A 19463-nucleotide genomic window follows, 5' to 3' on the forward strand; every position below is an offset into this window, starting at 1 on the left:
AACCCCTGAAGAAGGGAATACCTACCAACTCCAGTATTCTTGCCTGGAAAATTCCATAGACAGAGAAACCTGATGGGCTACAGTCCATGCGGTCACAAAGAGTCAGATACGACTGAATGACTAACACTAGCACTAGCTATACACCACACATTTTTACATTAAATCATAAATAGTCACACTGTTGGGGTTTCTCAGATGGTACGCTGGTAAAGAATCCGCCTGCAATGCAGGAGACTCGGGTTCAATCCCTAGAGCAGGAAGACTCCCTGTAGTAGGAAATTGCAATCTACCCCAGTATTCTTGCCTGGGAAATCCCATGGACAGGGGGAGCCTGATAGGCTATAACCCATGGGGTCAAAAAGAGTCAAAGATGGCTGAGCACCTGAGCACACACATTCACTTTTATTTCTTGTCTCTCCAAATGGTTTACAATTTCCTTGAAGTCAGTAAGAAAACCTTATATCTTCTTGTTTGTTTTCATGCATCCATTTATTTAATACACATTTATTAAGGTTCTACTTTGTGCCTGACACTGTATCAGGCTTAAGCCTGTTCTTTGACATAGTAAACCGAAAACAAATATTTATTGATAAATAAAATACATGCCCTCTACTAGCAAGTAGCAAAGTAGCACATTCATTTTAGAAACACTTATAAAGGCTCTCTGATTTTGAGATCCTGTGACCACAAAAATCCCATAATCTTCAATAGCTCCTAGGTGTCAACTTTTGGGAGTTTCAACAATCAGGCTACAGCTAGATTTAGAATATATTCACTTGCTCATATTTTTCACAATTTAGTGTAACTTTTGTTATTCCTGCTAAAAGAATATTACCACCTTTCACTTTTCTTCAATTTGGTATAAATTGCTATAAATAAATAAAATAGAAAAGTATTTAGCCACTTGACAACTATAATAATAGGGGACATTTCTATAATGCCAGCTTTATAAATAAGCCAGAAACTCTCCAGATTTGGCAAGCTATATCAGTAAAAACTGAGGAAAATGAATGGTTTATTGTAATTTAATGGCACAGATTTCTGTTGAGGGTTTATGTAATTTAGTTTACAAATATGCCCATAAAAAGAACATTTTGATATAATAAATATTCAAATAAATAAATAAATGTCACCATGACTGTTCTCTTGAGTGACAACAAACAGTTAGTATTATAGTCCCAGATGTTTACTTAAATTGGCCCTGAAAGACAGATAGACCACTGGGTAACCATCATGGTTATGGATGCACTTTTTACACTGAGACAGTTCTAAGGGGAAAATGGCCGGTCTATCTGCATACTATGCAGCTATACAGTGTCTATCCATCATCATTTGTACCAGTTTCTTTAATACAGCTTTGGATTCGAAGAGATTCTTGATTTTTAGTGTGCACGCGCGCGCGCGCACACACACACACACACACACAGAAAAAGGAAAAACCTTTAAAAATAATTATTTTTTAAATTAAAAGAAAGCTTCTTTTGAGCTGGCCCATGAGGCATTCAGGGTCTTAGTTCTCTGGCCAGGGATCAAATCTATGCCCCCTGAAATAGAAATGCAGAGTCTTAACCACTGCACCAACAGGCAGTCCCAAGAAATCTTTTTTTAATTGAGCTAAACATTGTGAGTAACAACTGGCAGGGATCACTGAAGGCTCATAATGAGGTTATCTTCTTCCAGGGTGGACTATTTTTCTTCTACAGATATGTAGAAAGAACGTTTATTATGAGGGATTGGCTCGCATGATTATGGAGACTAAGAAGTCCCATGATAGGCTGTCTGCAAGCTGGAGGTTCAGGAAACCAGTGGTGTAGTTCCAGTTCACACCCAAAGCCTAGGAACTGAGGGAGCCAATGGTGTATGTCCCAGTAGGAGTCTCAAGGCTAATGGCAAAGGAGAAGATGAGTCTTCTTAAGAGAGAGCATACTGGTCCTTCCTCAATCATTTTGTTCCAACTGAGGCCCTCAATGAATTAAATCAGGAGTCCCAAGGACTAGTCTATGGCCTGTTAGGAACTGGGCCACACAGGAGGAGGTGAACAGTGGGTGAGCGAATGAAGCCTCATCTGTATTTACAATGCTCCCCATCCCTCACATTACTGCCTGAGCTCTGCCTCATGTCAGATCAGCAGTGGCATTAGATTCTCTTAGGGGGACGAACCCTACCAAGAACTCCCCATGGGAGAGATCTAGGTTGTCCACTCCATATTAGAATCTAATGCCTGGTGATGTGAGGTGGAGTTGACTCAGTGATGCTGAGAGGGTAACAGGCAGGAAGGCCAGGGGTCTCCAAATGGAGGAAATAGCCTGCAAGTGTCAGACATTTTTATCTCTCTTAAGCGGCAGGAGGAAACAAACTAACAATATTTTTTTCCTTCTCTATACAAATTTAAAGAGAGGTTTCTCTTAAAATACTGTGTTGCCATAATGACACCTGGTTTCACCTGAAGTTAGCTATTCTTGAGCCTAGAGATAACCAATGCCTTTTTCTTATGAAAATGTTTGTCTTAAGCTATGCTAATGTACTACGCCTTTACCCCAAACTCTGTCTCCAAGTCGGTCCGCCTCTTGGCCCAAAACCTACTTGACAAACCAGTATGTTATACTCAGATATTGTTCCCCTAATCTATGTAAATAAAACTATTTGTATGGTGGTCTGTCCTTCTTTAAGATTCAAGTTAATTATTTTATGGCCCAAGATAAACCATTTGGTGCCATTCTAAATTTTAAGACATTCCTTTCTTTCATTAACAGACTGCTAGTGACTATATAACATCCAGCTGAAGACTAGCAAGGGGGTACTCTTTCTGCCCCCTTCTGATGCCTATGTCAGAAGCTTTCTCTATCTCCTTTATACTTTAATAAAACTTTATTACACAAAAGCTCTGAGCTATCAAGCCTTGTCTCTGGCCCCGGATTGAATTCTTCTCCTCCGGGAGCCAAGAATCCTGGTGTATTCGCGTGATTCAACAACAACCTTTCAATGCTAGTGCCGGGGAGCGGCTGCAAATGCAGATTATCATTAGCAGAGACGTTTGCACAGAGATCATAATAAATCAGCTTCTTGCAGACTCACATCAACACCTCACTGATAAGTGAGTGGTAAGTGACAATTGTATAGTTATTTCATTATATATTACAATGTAATAATAATAGAAATAAAGTGCACAATAAATGCAATGCACTTGAATCATCCTGAAACCAGCCCCGCATCCTAGTCTGTGGAAAATTGTCTTCCACAAAAATCAGTCCCTGGTGCCAAAAAGGTTGAAGACCACTGGATTAAATTATGCCCCAGGATTATTTTGTTTTTATCATCCATCTAGGCTAATGGCAGATCTAAGTCCAAGTGAGGATGGAAATAACTTCAACCGAGCTTCAGTTGTGGAGAAAACTGGTCTTCTCTAGGGTTTGCTGGAAGCACTGCTCAATGTTTCTGCCTCTCCCCCATACTTTTGCTTTTGCAACCAGCAAGTTCCTTGTGAGAAAAAGTAGCTTCAAAGGCAGGTCTCTTCTCCTTCAGCTTCTCTCTTCTGGATCTTTGTCCTGGAAATTCCCCCTGCCTTGGGAGTTCTCCGTTGCCTCAGTGGGGTGTTTAGTATGCTTTGTTTTGCTTGTATTATTCTCAGGAGGTTTGCTCTAAATCAACTTTACAGCCAGAAGTGGAAGTTCCTTTACCCCTATATTAACTGTCAAAGCCACTACTCATCTAGTACTTCCAGCTAATTATCTGGGATTGATCCTCAATCGTTCAATCTCTCTCTCTCTTTTTTTGCCTACTCTGCACTTGTAGAAACATCTCTCAAAACCAGACTCTTCTGCTACTCACTGACCCTGATCAACCAGGTTACAATTGCCTGTGCAGTTTCTATCTGATCTTCCTGCCACAAGAATCTTTCAAATCTAGACTTCAGTAGGACTGTGTCCAAGTTCATTTAAGCTGCTATAACAGAATGCTATAGACCAGGTGGCTTATAAACAACAGCAATTTATTCTCACAGCTCTGGAGGTTGGGAGTCCAAAATCATGGCGCTGACCAATTCAGAGTCTGGTGAGAATCCACTTCAAGGTTCTTAGGCAGCCGTCTTCTTGCTGTGTCTGCACATGATGGAAAGGACTAAACAGCAGTTCATGGACTCTTTTATAAGGTCATAAAGCCTATTTATGAGGGCTCCACCCTCATAACCCAATCACCTCCTACCTTCCAAAAGCTCTACCATTTCACTGGATGTTCTGTTTTCAATTTGACTTTTGAGGGGGCACTTTCTGACTATAGTGGACAATGTAGCATCAAATGTCCTGGAGATTAAATAGTTAAACAGGAATCCCACACTCTGAAATGCTAGTTAGGAAAGACAATGGAATCCTCCAGGAAGTTATGACAACCCTGTGTCTACTCAGTGAAAGAAAGATGTTCCTTTTTGGCTTTGAGTCAATCAAGAAGTTTCTCATTCACCCAATGGGAGTTACCCACAAGCCATCTTCAATTAGCACCAGAATCAAAGGTAGCTGATCTAGTGACTCCAGTATATACTGACTGAAGGACCCTACAAGCAGGAGAGCTGCCTCCCCACCCCAAAGAGAAGTGAGCAGCACATACTTTTTAGAGAATCTCAGGGGGAAACCAAGTCTCTTTATTAAGAGCTTGATACTTAAAGTATTGGGCTGGCAAAAAAAAGTTTGTTCTGGTTTTTCCATAAGATGTCACAGGAAAACCCAAATGAAATTTTTGGCCAACCCAATAAAACAGGAACTAGTAAAGATAAGAACATATTTCTGAATTGTCATAACTTGGCACAAGACAAAACCTGTGCTGATGCAAAGCAAAGAAAAGCAGAGCGATGTAGCCCAGGCAGACACAGCAATACCTGGCTTGGCTTCACCCTATGAGCTGCTTTAAGAGGAGGAAGGGGTGCCAGAGAAGTACCCAGGCAACCCCCACCATAGGATATTGTTCTGATATAATTTATTCTGTCTGAGTAGGCTTCAAGTGATGCCAGCACAGACAGCTCTGTAATCACCCACTGATAGCCTGGTCCTGTCAGGTTGACAGTACTTCCCTGGTTATTACCTGGAGCATCTCATATTTCTGAATGTTGCTGAGATTAAAAAACTAATGAGAAAAACTGGAAATGAATATGCCGAAAGGAACATGGCTTTTGTTCTATAGTGATGGGACCACAGATGATTTTTCTCTCTATTTTCCAAAATTCCTTACAAGATAAATAAATAAATGTCAAATACAAACAGTACAAAGAAGCAGCAAAATCCTCTAAAATAATAAAAAGTACAGCAAAAACTTTCTCTTTGAACTTGAGATTTTTGTAATTACATCAGCAACATAATTACAAATACAATTTTCTATGTATAAGATGGGGTTAGAGGGCCTGTGTCTCATGAGAGACTCTTAGAAGGAAATGTTCCTGATTGTCAGTTGGCTTCTTCTACTTTTCTTTTTAACAACACATTATGGGACTTTCCTGGTGGTTCAGTTGTTAGAAATCCACCTGCCAAAGCAGGGGACACAGGTTCAACCGCTGGTCCCGGAAGATCCCACAAGCGGCAGCACAAATAAGCCTGTGCCCCACAGCTACTAAGCCTGTGCCCTAGAGCCTGGGAGCCACAGCTACTGAGCCCATGCTCTACAGCCCACGCTCCACAGAAAGAGAAGCCACTGCCATGAGAAGCCCAAGCATCACAACTAGAGAGTAGCTCCCACTCACTGTAGACAAAGTCCATGCATAGCAATGAAGACCCAAAACAGCCAAAAGTAAAATTAAAAAACAAGCAACAAAAAACCCCAACACATCACTTATTCTCTCCACAGAGAAAATGTACAAAACATTTTTAAATTCATATTACTTATGGAAAAACTTTTTACCTAAAATTCTCATATTCTTCTACTTGTCGTTTCCATGGACAGCTCTGGATATTTGTGATAATCTGAAGATACTCATCCTCTGAATACCTAAAAGTCAAATGTCAATGAAATTACAAAATAAATATCTCACATTGATAAATGAATATATAAGTCATCAAATGACATTTATAATCTACTCATTCTAGCCCTCTAAATCTTTTCTTAAATAAGGTGCTATAGAAACCTCATACTCATGTCAAGACATCTAGGAGCATGCAATTCACAAATAATTACTATGTTGATCAAGGAATGGGTAATTTGCATGCATCATAAGTCAAGTTTAGTATTACAAACCAACCATGACAACACATCAATTCACATACATATTTTATGGCTATTTCATCTTAGCTTTTCATTAACAAATACATATATTTTCATAGACATTTACCATAAATATAAAGTTTATCATCTTGTTCAGATTCTAAGTTGATAGATTTCTCTTGGGATATATGGAAAACATTTCCCCAAAATAATCATTTTAACCTTTGATTTTGAACAGAACATTTAAAAAACAGATTAGGACAGGTTAAAAGATGTATATTGGGCATAAAAAATCTACAGGCACAATTATACAGTATGGCCAGTTCCCAGTCCCTGGTAGACCTCCCTCCATCTGAAATTTCATCATTAATTAATAACTCCTTTAATCATAAAATAGCCTCTAGTCTTTAAGGGTTATCAGTTAAAATGCATATATCCTTTTGAGTGAAAAAAAACACCCTTAAATTTCCTTTCAATTAATATCACAGTCCTTAATTGCCAGCTATGATCAAGGTTTTGCAATAAAGAGATGGAGTAGATGTGGTAAGTAGGTGGGGAAGGCAGTAAAGAATCTTGTCAGGAAAAAAACTTCCCCACCACCACACAGTACAATGCATTCCCTCCAAACTTTACCTCTAAAAGGCATATTTATTAGAGGTCGGAAGGTAGTCAACCAAGTAACTCCTTTGCCCTTGAAATTTACCTGCCTTTCGGGTATTTCTCTTGTCCATGTTGTCACCAAGATTAATCAAAGATATTTTCTCTTGGTTCCCACTGAAGAAAGGTTGAAAATCTTAAAAGACTTTGCTAAATACTAAAGGAAAAGCAAAGCAAAGAGCTACTATAGAAGAGATTAAAAATAGTTTTAGGGACTCCCTCAGTGATCCAGTAGTTAAGACCTCGCCTTCCAATGCAGGGAATGAGAGTTTAATTCCTGGTCAGGGAACTAAGATCCCATATACCTTGCAGTCAAAAAAAACCACAATATAAAATAGCAGCAATAGTGTACCAAATTCAATAAACACTTTAAAAATGCTTCACATTGTTTAAACAATCTCTTAAAAAAAGTTTTACTTGCATACAGGCTTCATTTTATCTTACCCTCCCTGGGCCCCAAGACTTGTCACCAAGGAACTTGAAAAACCTATACTTTAGCCTCATAGCTTTGTGTAGATGTGGCATGTCCCTGCTGGAGTGAGGAGTAGCCTGCCTCTATATGGTGACAGTTATCTAAAAGTTGTAGTTGTTTAGTCACTAAGTCACGTCTGACTCTTGTAACCCCATGGGCTATAGCCCTCCAGGCTCCTCTGTCAATGGGATTTCCCAGGCAAGAATACTGGAGTGGGTTACTTCAGGGTATCTTCCCAACCCAGGGATCAAACCCAACTCTGCATTGCAGGCAGACACTGAGCTACCAGGGCAGGGCAATTTCACATCTAAGCTTAGTCTAGAACATTAAAATTCTCATTCATTTCCAATCAGAATAAAGGTGTACTGTAAAATACATAGTCTTTAAAATGTTTTGTTTTCATTAGATATACCCTCCAATAAATTGTGGCTGGCTCCATTTTAACTCAATATTGAAAGATGTTAATCATAATGTATCTAATTTTGCCAGTAAGTTAGCTGCCTAGAAGGGCTTTTGACTTTAAAGTCCTTGATATTTATTTATTTTTAAGAGTTTTTCTTTCTTTTTTTTTTTCTTCTGTTTCTTTTTTTATTTTATTTTGTATTTTTAAGATTTTTTTGATGTGGACCATTTAAAAAAATCTTTATTGAATTTGTTACAATATTTCTTCTGTTTTATGTTTTTTTTTTGTTTTTTGTTTTTTTTTTTTGGCCAAGAGGCATGTGGACTCTTAGCTCCCCAACCAGAGATCAAACCGGCACCCCCTGCACTGGAAGGTGAGGTCTTAACCACTGAACCACTAAGGAAGTCTCTATAGTCCCTAATATTTAAAACCAAGTTGAATACATTACAGCAGACCTATCTTCTATTAAAGGAGAAATACTCCTGGCCATTTTACAATCAGAAGACAACACTCAAGCTACCTGGGGTTGCTATGTTCAAAGAATCTCTTTTTATGTCCAGTCTAGAAAGAAAGCATCATCCTCTGACATTATAAAGGGGAAGACCAGAGAATAAGAAATTGAAGGGAGTTGAAGGGAGTTTCCCCCCTACGTGCTTGCCCTTTTCTACTAAAAAAATAAATCACCAATCAGCTTTTTTGGAAAATTAAGATCACCGCTGTACTATCATGATTCATAAGCAGGGAGCATGGCTAGAGAAGGAAAGAGCACATAAGTGTCACAAGTGTGGGCTAATTTGTGAAATAAATGTGCCTCTGTAATAGTTTTCTGTTGGGCTTCCCTGGTGGTCCAGTGTGGTTAGGAATCCACCTTACAGTGCAAGGGACACTGGTTTGATCCCTGGTCCAGGAAGATCCCACATGCCTCAGAGCAATTAAGCCCATGCATTACAACTATTGAGCCAGCACTCTAGAGCCCAGGAACAGCAACTACTGAGCTCTCGTACTGCATCTCTTGAGTCTGTGCTCAACTTCTGAGAGCTGAGAGCTGAGAGCTGCAACTACTGAAGCCCGCACACCCTAGAGTCGTGCTCCACAACAGGAGAGGCCTTTGTAATGAGAAGCTGAAGAACTGCAACAAAGAGTAGCCCCTGCTCACTGCAAATAGAGAAAGTCTATGCAGAAACAGAGATGCAGTACAGTCAAAAAATAAAATAAATAAATCTTAAAAAAAAAAAACTTTCGTGTTGAGCTCTAAATCACACTTTCTGCAAATTTACATTTATAGTTGGTTTTCAGTTGCAAGGTATACAGCCTTTACCCCACAACTGTGAGAGGCAGCTACCTATGATGTCACCCCCATTATGGATGACAAAACTAAAAGTTCTGAGATGAACAGCTTACTCAATGTTGTATTATAAGCAGATGAGCTAAGAATTAGAGTCACATCTTTTGATTCACAGTCTGGCTCTCTTTCTAATATATCATGCTGCATCTCATCTATTTTCATAATGAAACTGAAAATTAATCCCATCAGAAGTATTTTCTGGTACCAAGACATACAATAAATCATACTAAATAATGCAGCAAGTTATTTTCAAAAGAATAAATAACGTCTATTTAAGTCATTATTAATAACATTCAAAATGAGATGTAGATTATAAATAACATACACAATGATACTAAGTAAATGTAATATTAAATTTTTCAATATTTTCTAAGACAAATATTGTATGATATACTTACAGGTGAAATAGAAAAAAAGAAAAAAACTAGTGAATATAATGAAAAAGAAACAGATTCACAGATACAGAGAACAAACTAGTGGTTACCAGTAGGGAAGGACAAGACAGGAGTAGGGAATTAAGAGGTACAAACTACTGTGTATAAAATAAATAAGCTACAAGGATCTGTTGTACAGCACAGGGAGAAAAGCCACTGTTTTATATTAACTATAAATGGGGTATGGGCTTCCCCAGTGGCTCAGTGGTAAAGAATCCACCTGCAACGCAGGAGATGTGGTTTGATCCCTGGGTCAGGAAGATGCCCTGGAGAAGGGAATGGCAACCCACTCCAGTATTCTTGCCTGGAACACTCCCTGGATAGAGGAGCCTGGAGGGCAACAGTCCATGGGGTCGCTGCCACACTGCTGCAATGAAGATCAAAGATTCTGTGTGCCACAACCAGGGCAGCACAGCCAAATAAATACACTGAATCTTTTTTTAAAAAGATATAAATAGAGCTTTTCAAAAGGTATAATTTATGGTTAATTATATTTTGGTTAGTTAATTAGTATTTTGGTCATCTGATGTGAAGAGCTGACTCATTGGAAAAGTCCCTGATACTAGGAAAGATTAAGGGCAGAAGGAGAAGAGGGTGTCAGAGGATGAGATGGCTGGATGGGATCACTGATGGACATGAACTTGGGCAGACTTGGGGAGATGTTGAGGGACAGGGAGGCTTGCCATGCTGCAGTCCATGAGGTCGCAAAGAGTTGGACACAACTGGGCAACTGAACGACAACAGTGGTTAGTTAACTTAACCATTAAATATCTATTGGATACTTATTAGGTGCCCAGACCTTATCTTAGGATATTCATCTATCAATCCTACTTAAGCAGTTGAGATACCACTTTAGTTTCCAATAACATCTCTTCATGGTGAAAGTCAATTTTTCTGTCTATTGAAATGGATGAAGACACTCCAATAATATTAAGTCAGTAGGCTTCTACATGGTATTCTATGTAGATCAAACATCTTTTGTAGTTAGTTTCACAAAACCCCTGAAGAGCTCAGGCTTACATAAAAATAAATTCTGCAAGTCAATATCGTGGTATAAGATTTTCAGTCAACACAGTCAATCATTTCCACAGGGAAATACTTTTTAAGGAATGGCTGATGAATAAAAGAGAAGCATGTAGCAGACTGAACTGAGCTATACACAGTACTGACCTACCAACCGTTCATTCACTGAAGGTGGGAGAATTCAATTTGCATCATTTTTAACTCAGCAAGATAGTAACTTTTAAGTATAATGCTGTGGTCATTATCACTGGCACAGGAGAAAGAGATCTCAAACCTTTATTCTCTGCATACTGTTTAGTGTCCCTCACACAAGTTAAATTTTAGAAAACCAGTTTTAGGAATGAATTCCTGAAGATGCTGAAGTTCTTCACAACGTCAGTGAAATCTCCAAATTGCCACAGTTGAAAAAGTCAGAAACTTATTTTAAAGAATACTTTCTCTGTCCCGAACCATTAACTTTTGGGGTTTTGATAGTAATTACATGTTTAAGACACATGTTAGGAAATACTGCAGTGATTAATTTTAGCCAACCAAAAGGGAAAGGGGTGTCTGTTTACAAGGGCAGGGGACATGGTAGAGAAAAGGCTACTTGGATTGGTGAAGCATACTTAGGTGACAAGAGAGATAGAGGAGGAAAGCTGTGACCGCTCTACGTTCACACACCACTCGGAAAGAGCTATAACTACAGGTATAGAAGAGGCCGCAGGACAGGAGAGATGGCCTTCAGCAAAGAATGAAGTCTTACCTAAACTAGGGCCATAGAGGGGAATCCTGGGAAATAAATGCCCCTGACTTTATCTCTCCTCATTTTTCACTCTCCTACCAATGACTTCTAGAAAGTGGCCCTAATCAGAAGCTAAAAATTATGAGAATCCAACTAAGGTACCACAAGGAAGTCAGCCTCCTGAAGCACAGAGCAAGAATGAAAAAGACAGAAAGTAGACCTGGAAGGTTAAGAGAAATTTACAGCACAAACGGAAAGCTATTCATGGTGATATTTATCAGAATTATTTGGGGATAACAATTTGGGCTTCTCAGGTAGTGCAGTGGTAAATAATCTGCCTGCCAATACAGGAGACACAGGAGACACGGGTTTGATCCCTCGATCTGGAAGATCCCCTGGAGTAGGAACTGGCAACCCACTCCAGTATTCTTGCCTGGAAAATTTCACAGACAGAGGGGTCTGGCGAGCTACAGCTCACGGGGTCACAGAGTCGGACATGACTGAGTCACTAAGCACGTACGTTCGCACACACGCACGCATGCAACAGTTTACTTCACTGGACTGATTTGATTATAATGCCAAAATCAAGAAGTACCTCACTGTCAAAAAAATATAACTGTAAGGATCTTCTTCACAAACATCTGCAACATGCAAATACATCATCAGGACAGAATGAATGAATGAATAATGAAGCGGCTATTTAATGTTTCCACATTTTCTCTCACAGCACTATTGCTATATGATTTCTGAAGAAGAAAAAAAGATGACCCCCCCCTTGCAAGTTCATAGAAAGAAATTTTCAGACATATAAGAGGATACTCAGAGTTTGAAAATCATAATTTCGTAATCTTATACTATCAACGTTTAGAACTAGGATCCTATATATTGCAAGGAATCAGAAAGAATCAATTAATTTAGTGTTTCTCCATCTCTTGAAAAGGAGCATCTAGTCAGAGTGAGCGAAAAGAGTCAATGAGCTGGCATGGATAGTGTACCTGGCAAGATCTTTAAACCATACCGGAGTGGCTATTAACCTTTTGCCTTTTAAATTCTTATGACTCATATAAGCCGAGTTATCTCTTCCTCCTGTGTCCTTTCCACCACCCTAAATCCTCTGAATATCTGTACAGCACTTACCTTTTGTCTTCATGTATTTACTCAATAAATACTTACTGAGTATCTCTTATGTGTAAGGTACTGTTCTAGAGGCTGATAATTAAAATAGTAAGCAAAATGAATTTTTTAAAAAAATCCACGTTCTCTAATGTATAGGCTGACTTGTATTTCCCCAAATTCATATGATGAAACCCTAACCCCCAGGACCTCCTAACATGACTGTATTTGGAAATAAGGCCTTTAAAGTGAAAGTGAAGTCCCTCAGTCGTGTCCGACTCTTTGCGACCCCATGGGCTGTAGCCTACCAGGCTCCTCTGTCCATGGGATTTTCCAGGCAATAGTCCTGGAGTGGATTGCCATTTCCTTCTCCAGGCGATCTTCCCAAACCAGGGATTGAACCCGGGTCTCCCACATTGTAGACAGACGCTTTACCATCTGAGCCACCAGGGAAGACAAGGCCTTTAAATAGGGGGTTAAATTGAAATGAGATCATTAGCAATCCATTGGTCTCCTGAGACCCAGATCCCTGGGTCCCTCTCAGTCATGTCTGACTCTTTGCAGGCAGATTCTTTACCATCTGAACCATCAGGGAAGCCCTAAATTGAAATGAGGCCCTTAGGGTGGCCCTAGTCCAATCTGCTTATGTTCTTATAAAGAAATGAAATTTGTAGATACAGAGAGATACCAGGATGGTGGCACACACATATCGTCTTTTCTCTTTGGTGACCAACCAAAGAGAAAAGACCATATATCTGTGCTTCATACATAAAGCAAGAAGGCAAGCAGAGAGACTTCAGAGAAACCAAACCTGCCAACACTGCAATCTTGGACTTTAAGACTCTAGAATTATGAGAAAATAAATTTCTGTTGTTTAAGCCATTTTGCTCTTGTTGCTTAATTACTAATACTGTAGCTGACCAGGCTCCTCTGTCCATGGGATTTTCCAGGCAAGAATATCAGGGTAGGTTGCAATTTCCCTTTCCAGGGGATCTTCCTGACCTGGGGATCAAACCTGCGTCTCCTGCACTGGCAGGTTCTTTACCACTGAACTACCAGGGAAGCTCTTTAAGCCATCTGCATGCATACATGCTAAGTTGCTTCAGTCATGACCAAATCTTTGTGACCCTATGGACCTGTAGCCTGTCAGGCCCCTCTGTCCATGGGGTTCTCCAGGCAAGAATACTGGAGTGGGTCTCCTCCAGGGGATCTTTCTGACCCAAGGATCAAACCTGTGTCTCTTACGTCTTCTGCATTGGCAGGCAAGTTCTTTACCACTAGTGCCACGTTAAGGGAAAGCCCTTAAGCCATCTAGTCCATGGTAATTTGTTATGGCAGCCTTACCAAACTATATATCAAGTAATACATAAATTAATAGCATGTTGAAGTATCTCATGTACTTAGTACTGTGAGGAAAGATAAAACAGAAAAAGAGAGAAAGTATGTGAAATAGGACTGCAATATAAGTGGGGGTGGTCAGGGAAGACCTCCCTGGGACATAGGAGTTGGACAGAGATTTGGCAAAGAGTGATGATTAAGTAAACAATGCACATATGGGGCTATGGGAATGGGAAGAACATTCTAGACAAAGGGAAGGACAAATGCAAAAGTCAGAGGTAGAAGCAGGCAGGGTATGTTCAAGAAACATCAAGATGGTCAGATTTGCTGGAAATCACACACGAGTCACTCAGGAATCCACTCATGAAGGTGGAAGGTCACAGGAAATCTGACAGTAGAGGATTTGGTATTCAAAGCGTGGACCTCAGACTAGCACTACTGGCATAAAACAGTAAGAAAATCAGAATCTCAGGCCCTGCCTCAGACTTATGGAATCAGACTCTGTAATAAATAAAATCCTCAAATGATTTGTAGACACGTTAAAGTTTTTAACAGCTTCATTGAAGTATAATTCACATACCATTCAATGCACCTATTTAAAGCATAGAAGCCAGTGGGTTTTAGAATATTCACAGATATGTGCAACCATCACTCTAGTCAATTCTGGAACATTTTTGTCACCTCAGAAAGAAGTCTTATATGCTTCAGCTATTACCTCCTGCATCCCATAAATTCTGACATACTGTGTGTTTATTTTCATTCATCTCTAATTATTTTCAATTTCCCTTTCTATTGCTTCTTGGACCCACTGCAGTTAGGAATATGTTGTTTAATTTCTATATATTTGTGAGTTTCTCAATTTTTCCCCCTAAATATTCATTTAAAATTTCATTAAAATGTGGCCATTGTATTATTTTTATTCTTTAAATTTATGGAGGTTTGTTCTATAATCTAGCATATGATTTATCCTGGACAATGTTTTGTGTGCATTTGAAAAGAATGTATAGTCTGTTGGTGGGTACTATATAGATGTCTGTTAAGTCTGGCTGGTTTATACTGCTATGCAGTTCTACCATTTTCTTATTGACCTTCTGTCTGGTATTGTATCCACTACTGAAACAGATTATTTAGGTCTCCAATTATTGTTGTTATTTCTTCCTTTATTTGTCAGTTTTTGCTTTGTGTACTTTGGTGCTCTGTTATTACATGCATGTGTTTATAATTATTATAACTTTCTCCTGGATTGACGCTTTTATGATGATAAAATCTTCTTTATTTCTACTAACACCTTTTGTTTTAAAGGTTTATTTCTTCTAATATCAATATATCCACTCCAGTTTTATTTTTTTTTAATTTTTTTTATGTGAACCATTTTTAAAGTCTTTATTGAATTGTTTTTGTTTTATGTTTTGATTTTTTGGCACTGAACCATGTGGGATCTTAGCACCTCAACAAGGGATTGAACCTCTATCCCCTGCATTAGAAGGCAAAGTCTTAACTACTGGACCTCCAGGGAAGACTCATTCCCGCTTTCTTGTGGTTACTGTTCACACATGATATATTTCTCTATCTTTTTACTTTCAATCTATTTGTATATTTGAATCCAAAATGTGTCTTCTATAGGTAGCATATAATTTGATCATGCTTTTTAATCCAGTCTGACAATCTCTGCCTTTTGATTACATGATTTAATCCGGTCATATTTAATGTTACTACTGATACAGTAAGATTTACCTCTGCCAATTTACTTTTATTTTTTAATTTTTTTAAAATTTAAATTAATTTATTTATTTTAATTGGAGGCTAATTACTTTACAATATTGTGGTGGTTTTTGTCATACATTGGCATGACATCTTTAATAATTTAAACTATATTTTTAGTGGTTGCTCTAGGCGTTACGATATATACCTTATCAGAATCAGCTTTCAATTTGTACTAGTTTAACTGTACTGATACATAGAAATAATATTCACATAGCTCTCTTCCCTTTTTCTTCTTTGTGTTGAATTTTTGTTATACAATGTTACATTATTAATGTTATAAACCAACTATACATTATTATGTTTGTTACTTTACATTTGTAGTCATTTCCTTAGCCTGATACAACTTTGCTTCTACCACCCTCTTTGTGCTTTTTATTGGCAAATATATTACATGTATATTTGAGAAGTGCTCCCAGGACTTTGCAGGCTGCTGTAAGAATTTTGTCTTTTATGTTGAGTGAAACGGGAAGACATTAGAACAGAAAAGAGACCTGATCTAATTTACATTTTAAAAGGTTCCAACTGTCTACTTCATTGAGAATATTCTCCAAGAGAGCAGGAATAAAAGCTAGAAGAATTAGAGATGTTTGCCAATATTGAAATAAAGATGGCTTGGACCAGGGTGGAAGTGATAAAGTGAGTAAGAAATTATCTACTTCCGGGTATGATTTCAAGGTCGCCTGTAAGATTTAATGATAGATAGATAGATAAAAATAAAGGAGTCAAGAATAACCCCAAGCATTTAGGTCTGAGCACTGGAAGAACAGACTTGCCATTAACTGAACGGGGAACAGTGTTGAAGTATAAAATTCAGGGGGCAATCCAGGAGATCATGTGAGATGTAAAAGGTTTGAGATTCTTTATGAGTATCGCAGGGAAGAGTTGACTGGGTAGAGGTAATATGAATCTGGAAAGAGGTCCAAATATAAATTTGGGAGTCATCAGTAGGTAGATGGCAGTTAAAATTCATGAGGTTAAATGAAGTCCTACAGGTCTGAGAAGGAAGATAAATGAGGCTGGAAGACTGAGTTCTGGGACACTCCAGGGTCAAAAGTGAGGGGAAATGACAAGAAATCTACAGAGAATGAGAAGGAGAAGACAAAGTATTGTAAATATATGACTTTCTTTTTTTGTTTTGTTTTTTTGTTTCTTGTGTTTTTGTTTTTTGTTTTCTATTTTTTTTTTGCCACACAGAGTAGCATGTGGGATCTTAGTTCCCTGACCAGGGATTGAACCTGCTCCCCCTACAATGGAAGCATAGTGTCTTAACCACTGGACCACCAGGGAAGTCCTTGACTTTCTTAATGTACTGTGAGCTGCTAAAGAGCAGAAATAATTTCTTTATCGCTGTGTCCCTTAGGCAAGAGTTAAACTGTTTGCAACCATGCATATTTTGAAAAACCTCCCAGGGAGTCTGATATACACCTTCCAGGTTGAGAACAATTGTCTCTGTGCCTGTTGTAGTGCTGGGCACAGAGAAGCTGCTGTGTGTTTCTGAAACTGAAATTTAATATATAATTAGAACATAAAACACCCAAATGTTTCAGATATTAGTTTTGAAATATGACAATAATTAGCCATCTGCCATGACCTTACCAAGAGAAGTCACACTGATCCCCAAGTTACAGTTAGGGTAATTGTGCAAGATAAACCTTACCTGCATATATTTACATTACAGATGCTTAAGTAGACTAAGTAACAAAACGTGAGCAAAGTAAGTATATACTTAGTATTTTGGATAAAGATTGCTTTTAAGTAGCTTTGCAGTATAAAGTCAAATGCCTTTCTCTTCGTGTATTTGTGGCTTGTAATTCTGTTTTCATTTAGAATGGAGCCATACAGTAGCGAGAACAGAACAGTCAGAATTTTATCCAAGCGCTGGATCTGCCACTTCTAACCATCTCATGTTTGCAAGCCATTTTAAAACCCTCTGAGTTCATCACTTACACTTGTGGAATTAAAATAACAAAACTTACTCTGAAGAAATACTGCAAAGACTATACATATACTTACATTTCCTTGCATACAGTAGGTCCACAAAAATTACCACTGTTATTACCACAACTGAAAATTCAGTTTTGTTTCCACTGCACACATGTTCAGTAGCTCAATTGTGTCTGACTCTTTGTGATCCCACGGACTATAGTCTGCCAGGCTCCTCTGTCCATGGAATTTTCCAGGCAAGGATACTGAGTGGGTTGCTATTTCCTACTCCAGGGGACCTTCCCGACCCAGGGATTGAACCTGTGTCTCTTGCATCTCCTGCAATGCCATTTGGGGTCTTACCAGCTGAGCCTTGGGGAAAGCCCCTGTTTCCACTGACAAACACTTAAAATAATACACTATTTCAGTCTTCAGTATGGTAACAGATGATACTAAGCAATTCTTGCCAAGTATCAACTAAGGGATTCCAATTAGAATTATGCTGGTTATTTTCCAACATCAACAACCACACACAAATGTCACTATAAAAATTGTCATAATGATAAAAATATAATAGCATAATGGATTATGAATTGAGTGGCCAGTTAGTTATCCATGGTTATATTATAAATTACTCCAAAACTTAGTGGCTTAGTTTTACAATAAACTATTTTTGTATAGGTCAGGAATTCATGAGTAGCTTAGTTGGATAATTCTGGGCTAGTAGCTCATTAGACTGTAAAGTCAAGATGTAGGTTGAGGTTGAAGTATCTACTTCCAGGGAGGCTCATTGACATGGCTGACAAAATGGTCCTGGCTGTTGGCGGAAGACCTCAGGTATGTGGACCTCTCAATGTCCCCATGACACGGTAGCTGGCTTCCCCCAGAGCAAGCAACCTAAGAGAAGGTAAGGCAGAATTATCAAACACTCTATGACCTGACCTTGAAATCACACCTCGTTATTCCTGTGATATTGTATTGGTTACACAGGGCAGTCCCCTTCAGTGAGGCAGGGGAAAAACATGTAAACGCCAGGAAGGAAAGACTAGTGGGCACCATCTTGGAAGTCTGGTTACCAGAAATAGTAGATAAACAATACCTTTAATAATACTTGTTTTATCTGAAAATGGTGAACAAATGCAATAGATTTGCTTTCTTTCTCCATCTACTTCTGAAATTGAAAATAATTATTTCCAATTATTTCTTAATGACCTTAAATAAGTGTGATTATTTTTATTGTCACTGTTTTCCTATTAAAGGTTTCCTTCAAATGACTTGCTATTTGAGCAAGTACTAGGAATCCTTCTGATGTGAATACATAATCAAGATTGTAGTATAATGCAGAAGTCAGTGTTTCAATTTTTCTCTGAGGGAAAATTCAGTTTTATTTCCACTGACAAACACTTAATACACTATTCCAATTATCAGCATGGTAACAAATGATACTAAGCAACTCCTGCCAAGTATTAACTAAGGAATTCAGATTAGAATTATGCTGGTTAACTTCCAGCATCAACAACCACACACAAAATATTTTATTTTCCTTCTTCCCATTAACTGATTGCCTGACTCTGAAAGTCATAATCCTATTTTTATCTTTAAACTGAGGGAATTTGATTGCTTAGAAAAATAAAAGTTATATATAAAAAGGTATATGGATCAAAAGAATTTAAGAGACTATTCATTCCCTCAAGTTCTTAAACTGCATGATTGGTTATTTCTTATGTTCTCTTTGAGGTACAGAATGATGGCTAAACCACCTTGACAGATTTTGCACACACAAAAAAGAAGTTTTCAGAGACTTCTATTACAGCCTTGTTATAAGTTCACCCATTCAACTTAAAATTTTGTATCAGCAAACAGAGCCACTGCTTTGGTTTACCAACAGGTATGCCCCATGATATTAAGAACACACCATGTTGGTATGAATGGCTGTTTTGTGTTAATGTCTCCTTTATGACAAGGAAAGGAAGGAGGGATAGATTCCTGAGCCCTCAAAAACTGACCAGAAAAGGCAAATTAAAGGGTGAAAAGACACAAAAATGTAGATATCTCTTGAAGAGGCAATGAAAGCACCATAGATTTAA

The 19463-nt window shown here is 38.4% G+C and overlaps 1 protein-coding gene across 1 annotated transcript in view; it reads right to left on the minus strand.

The window, feature by feature from the left end:
• The window catches only part of ST8SIA6 (ST8 alpha-N-acetyl-neuraminide alpha-2,8-sialyltransferase 6), a 164761-nt gene that overhangs the window by 43679 nt on the left and 101619 nt on the right, over positions 1–19463 (minus strand). Inside the window, exon 4 of the mRNA XM_055543926.1 lies at positions 5881–5967. Within this exon, the coding sequence (XP_055399901.1) occupies positions 5881–5967 (87 nt within the window). The remainder of the gene's footprint in view (positions 1–5880; positions 5968–19463) is intronic.

Source organism: Bubalus kerabau, chromosome 13, assembly GCF_029407905.1.
Source record: "Bubalus kerabau isolate K-KA32 ecotype Philippines breed swamp buffalo chromosome 13, PCC_UOA_SB_1v2, whole genome shotgun sequence".
Taxonomy (NCBI): Eukaryota; Metazoa; Chordata; class Mammalia; order Artiodactyla; family Bovidae; genus Bubalus; species Bubalus kerabau.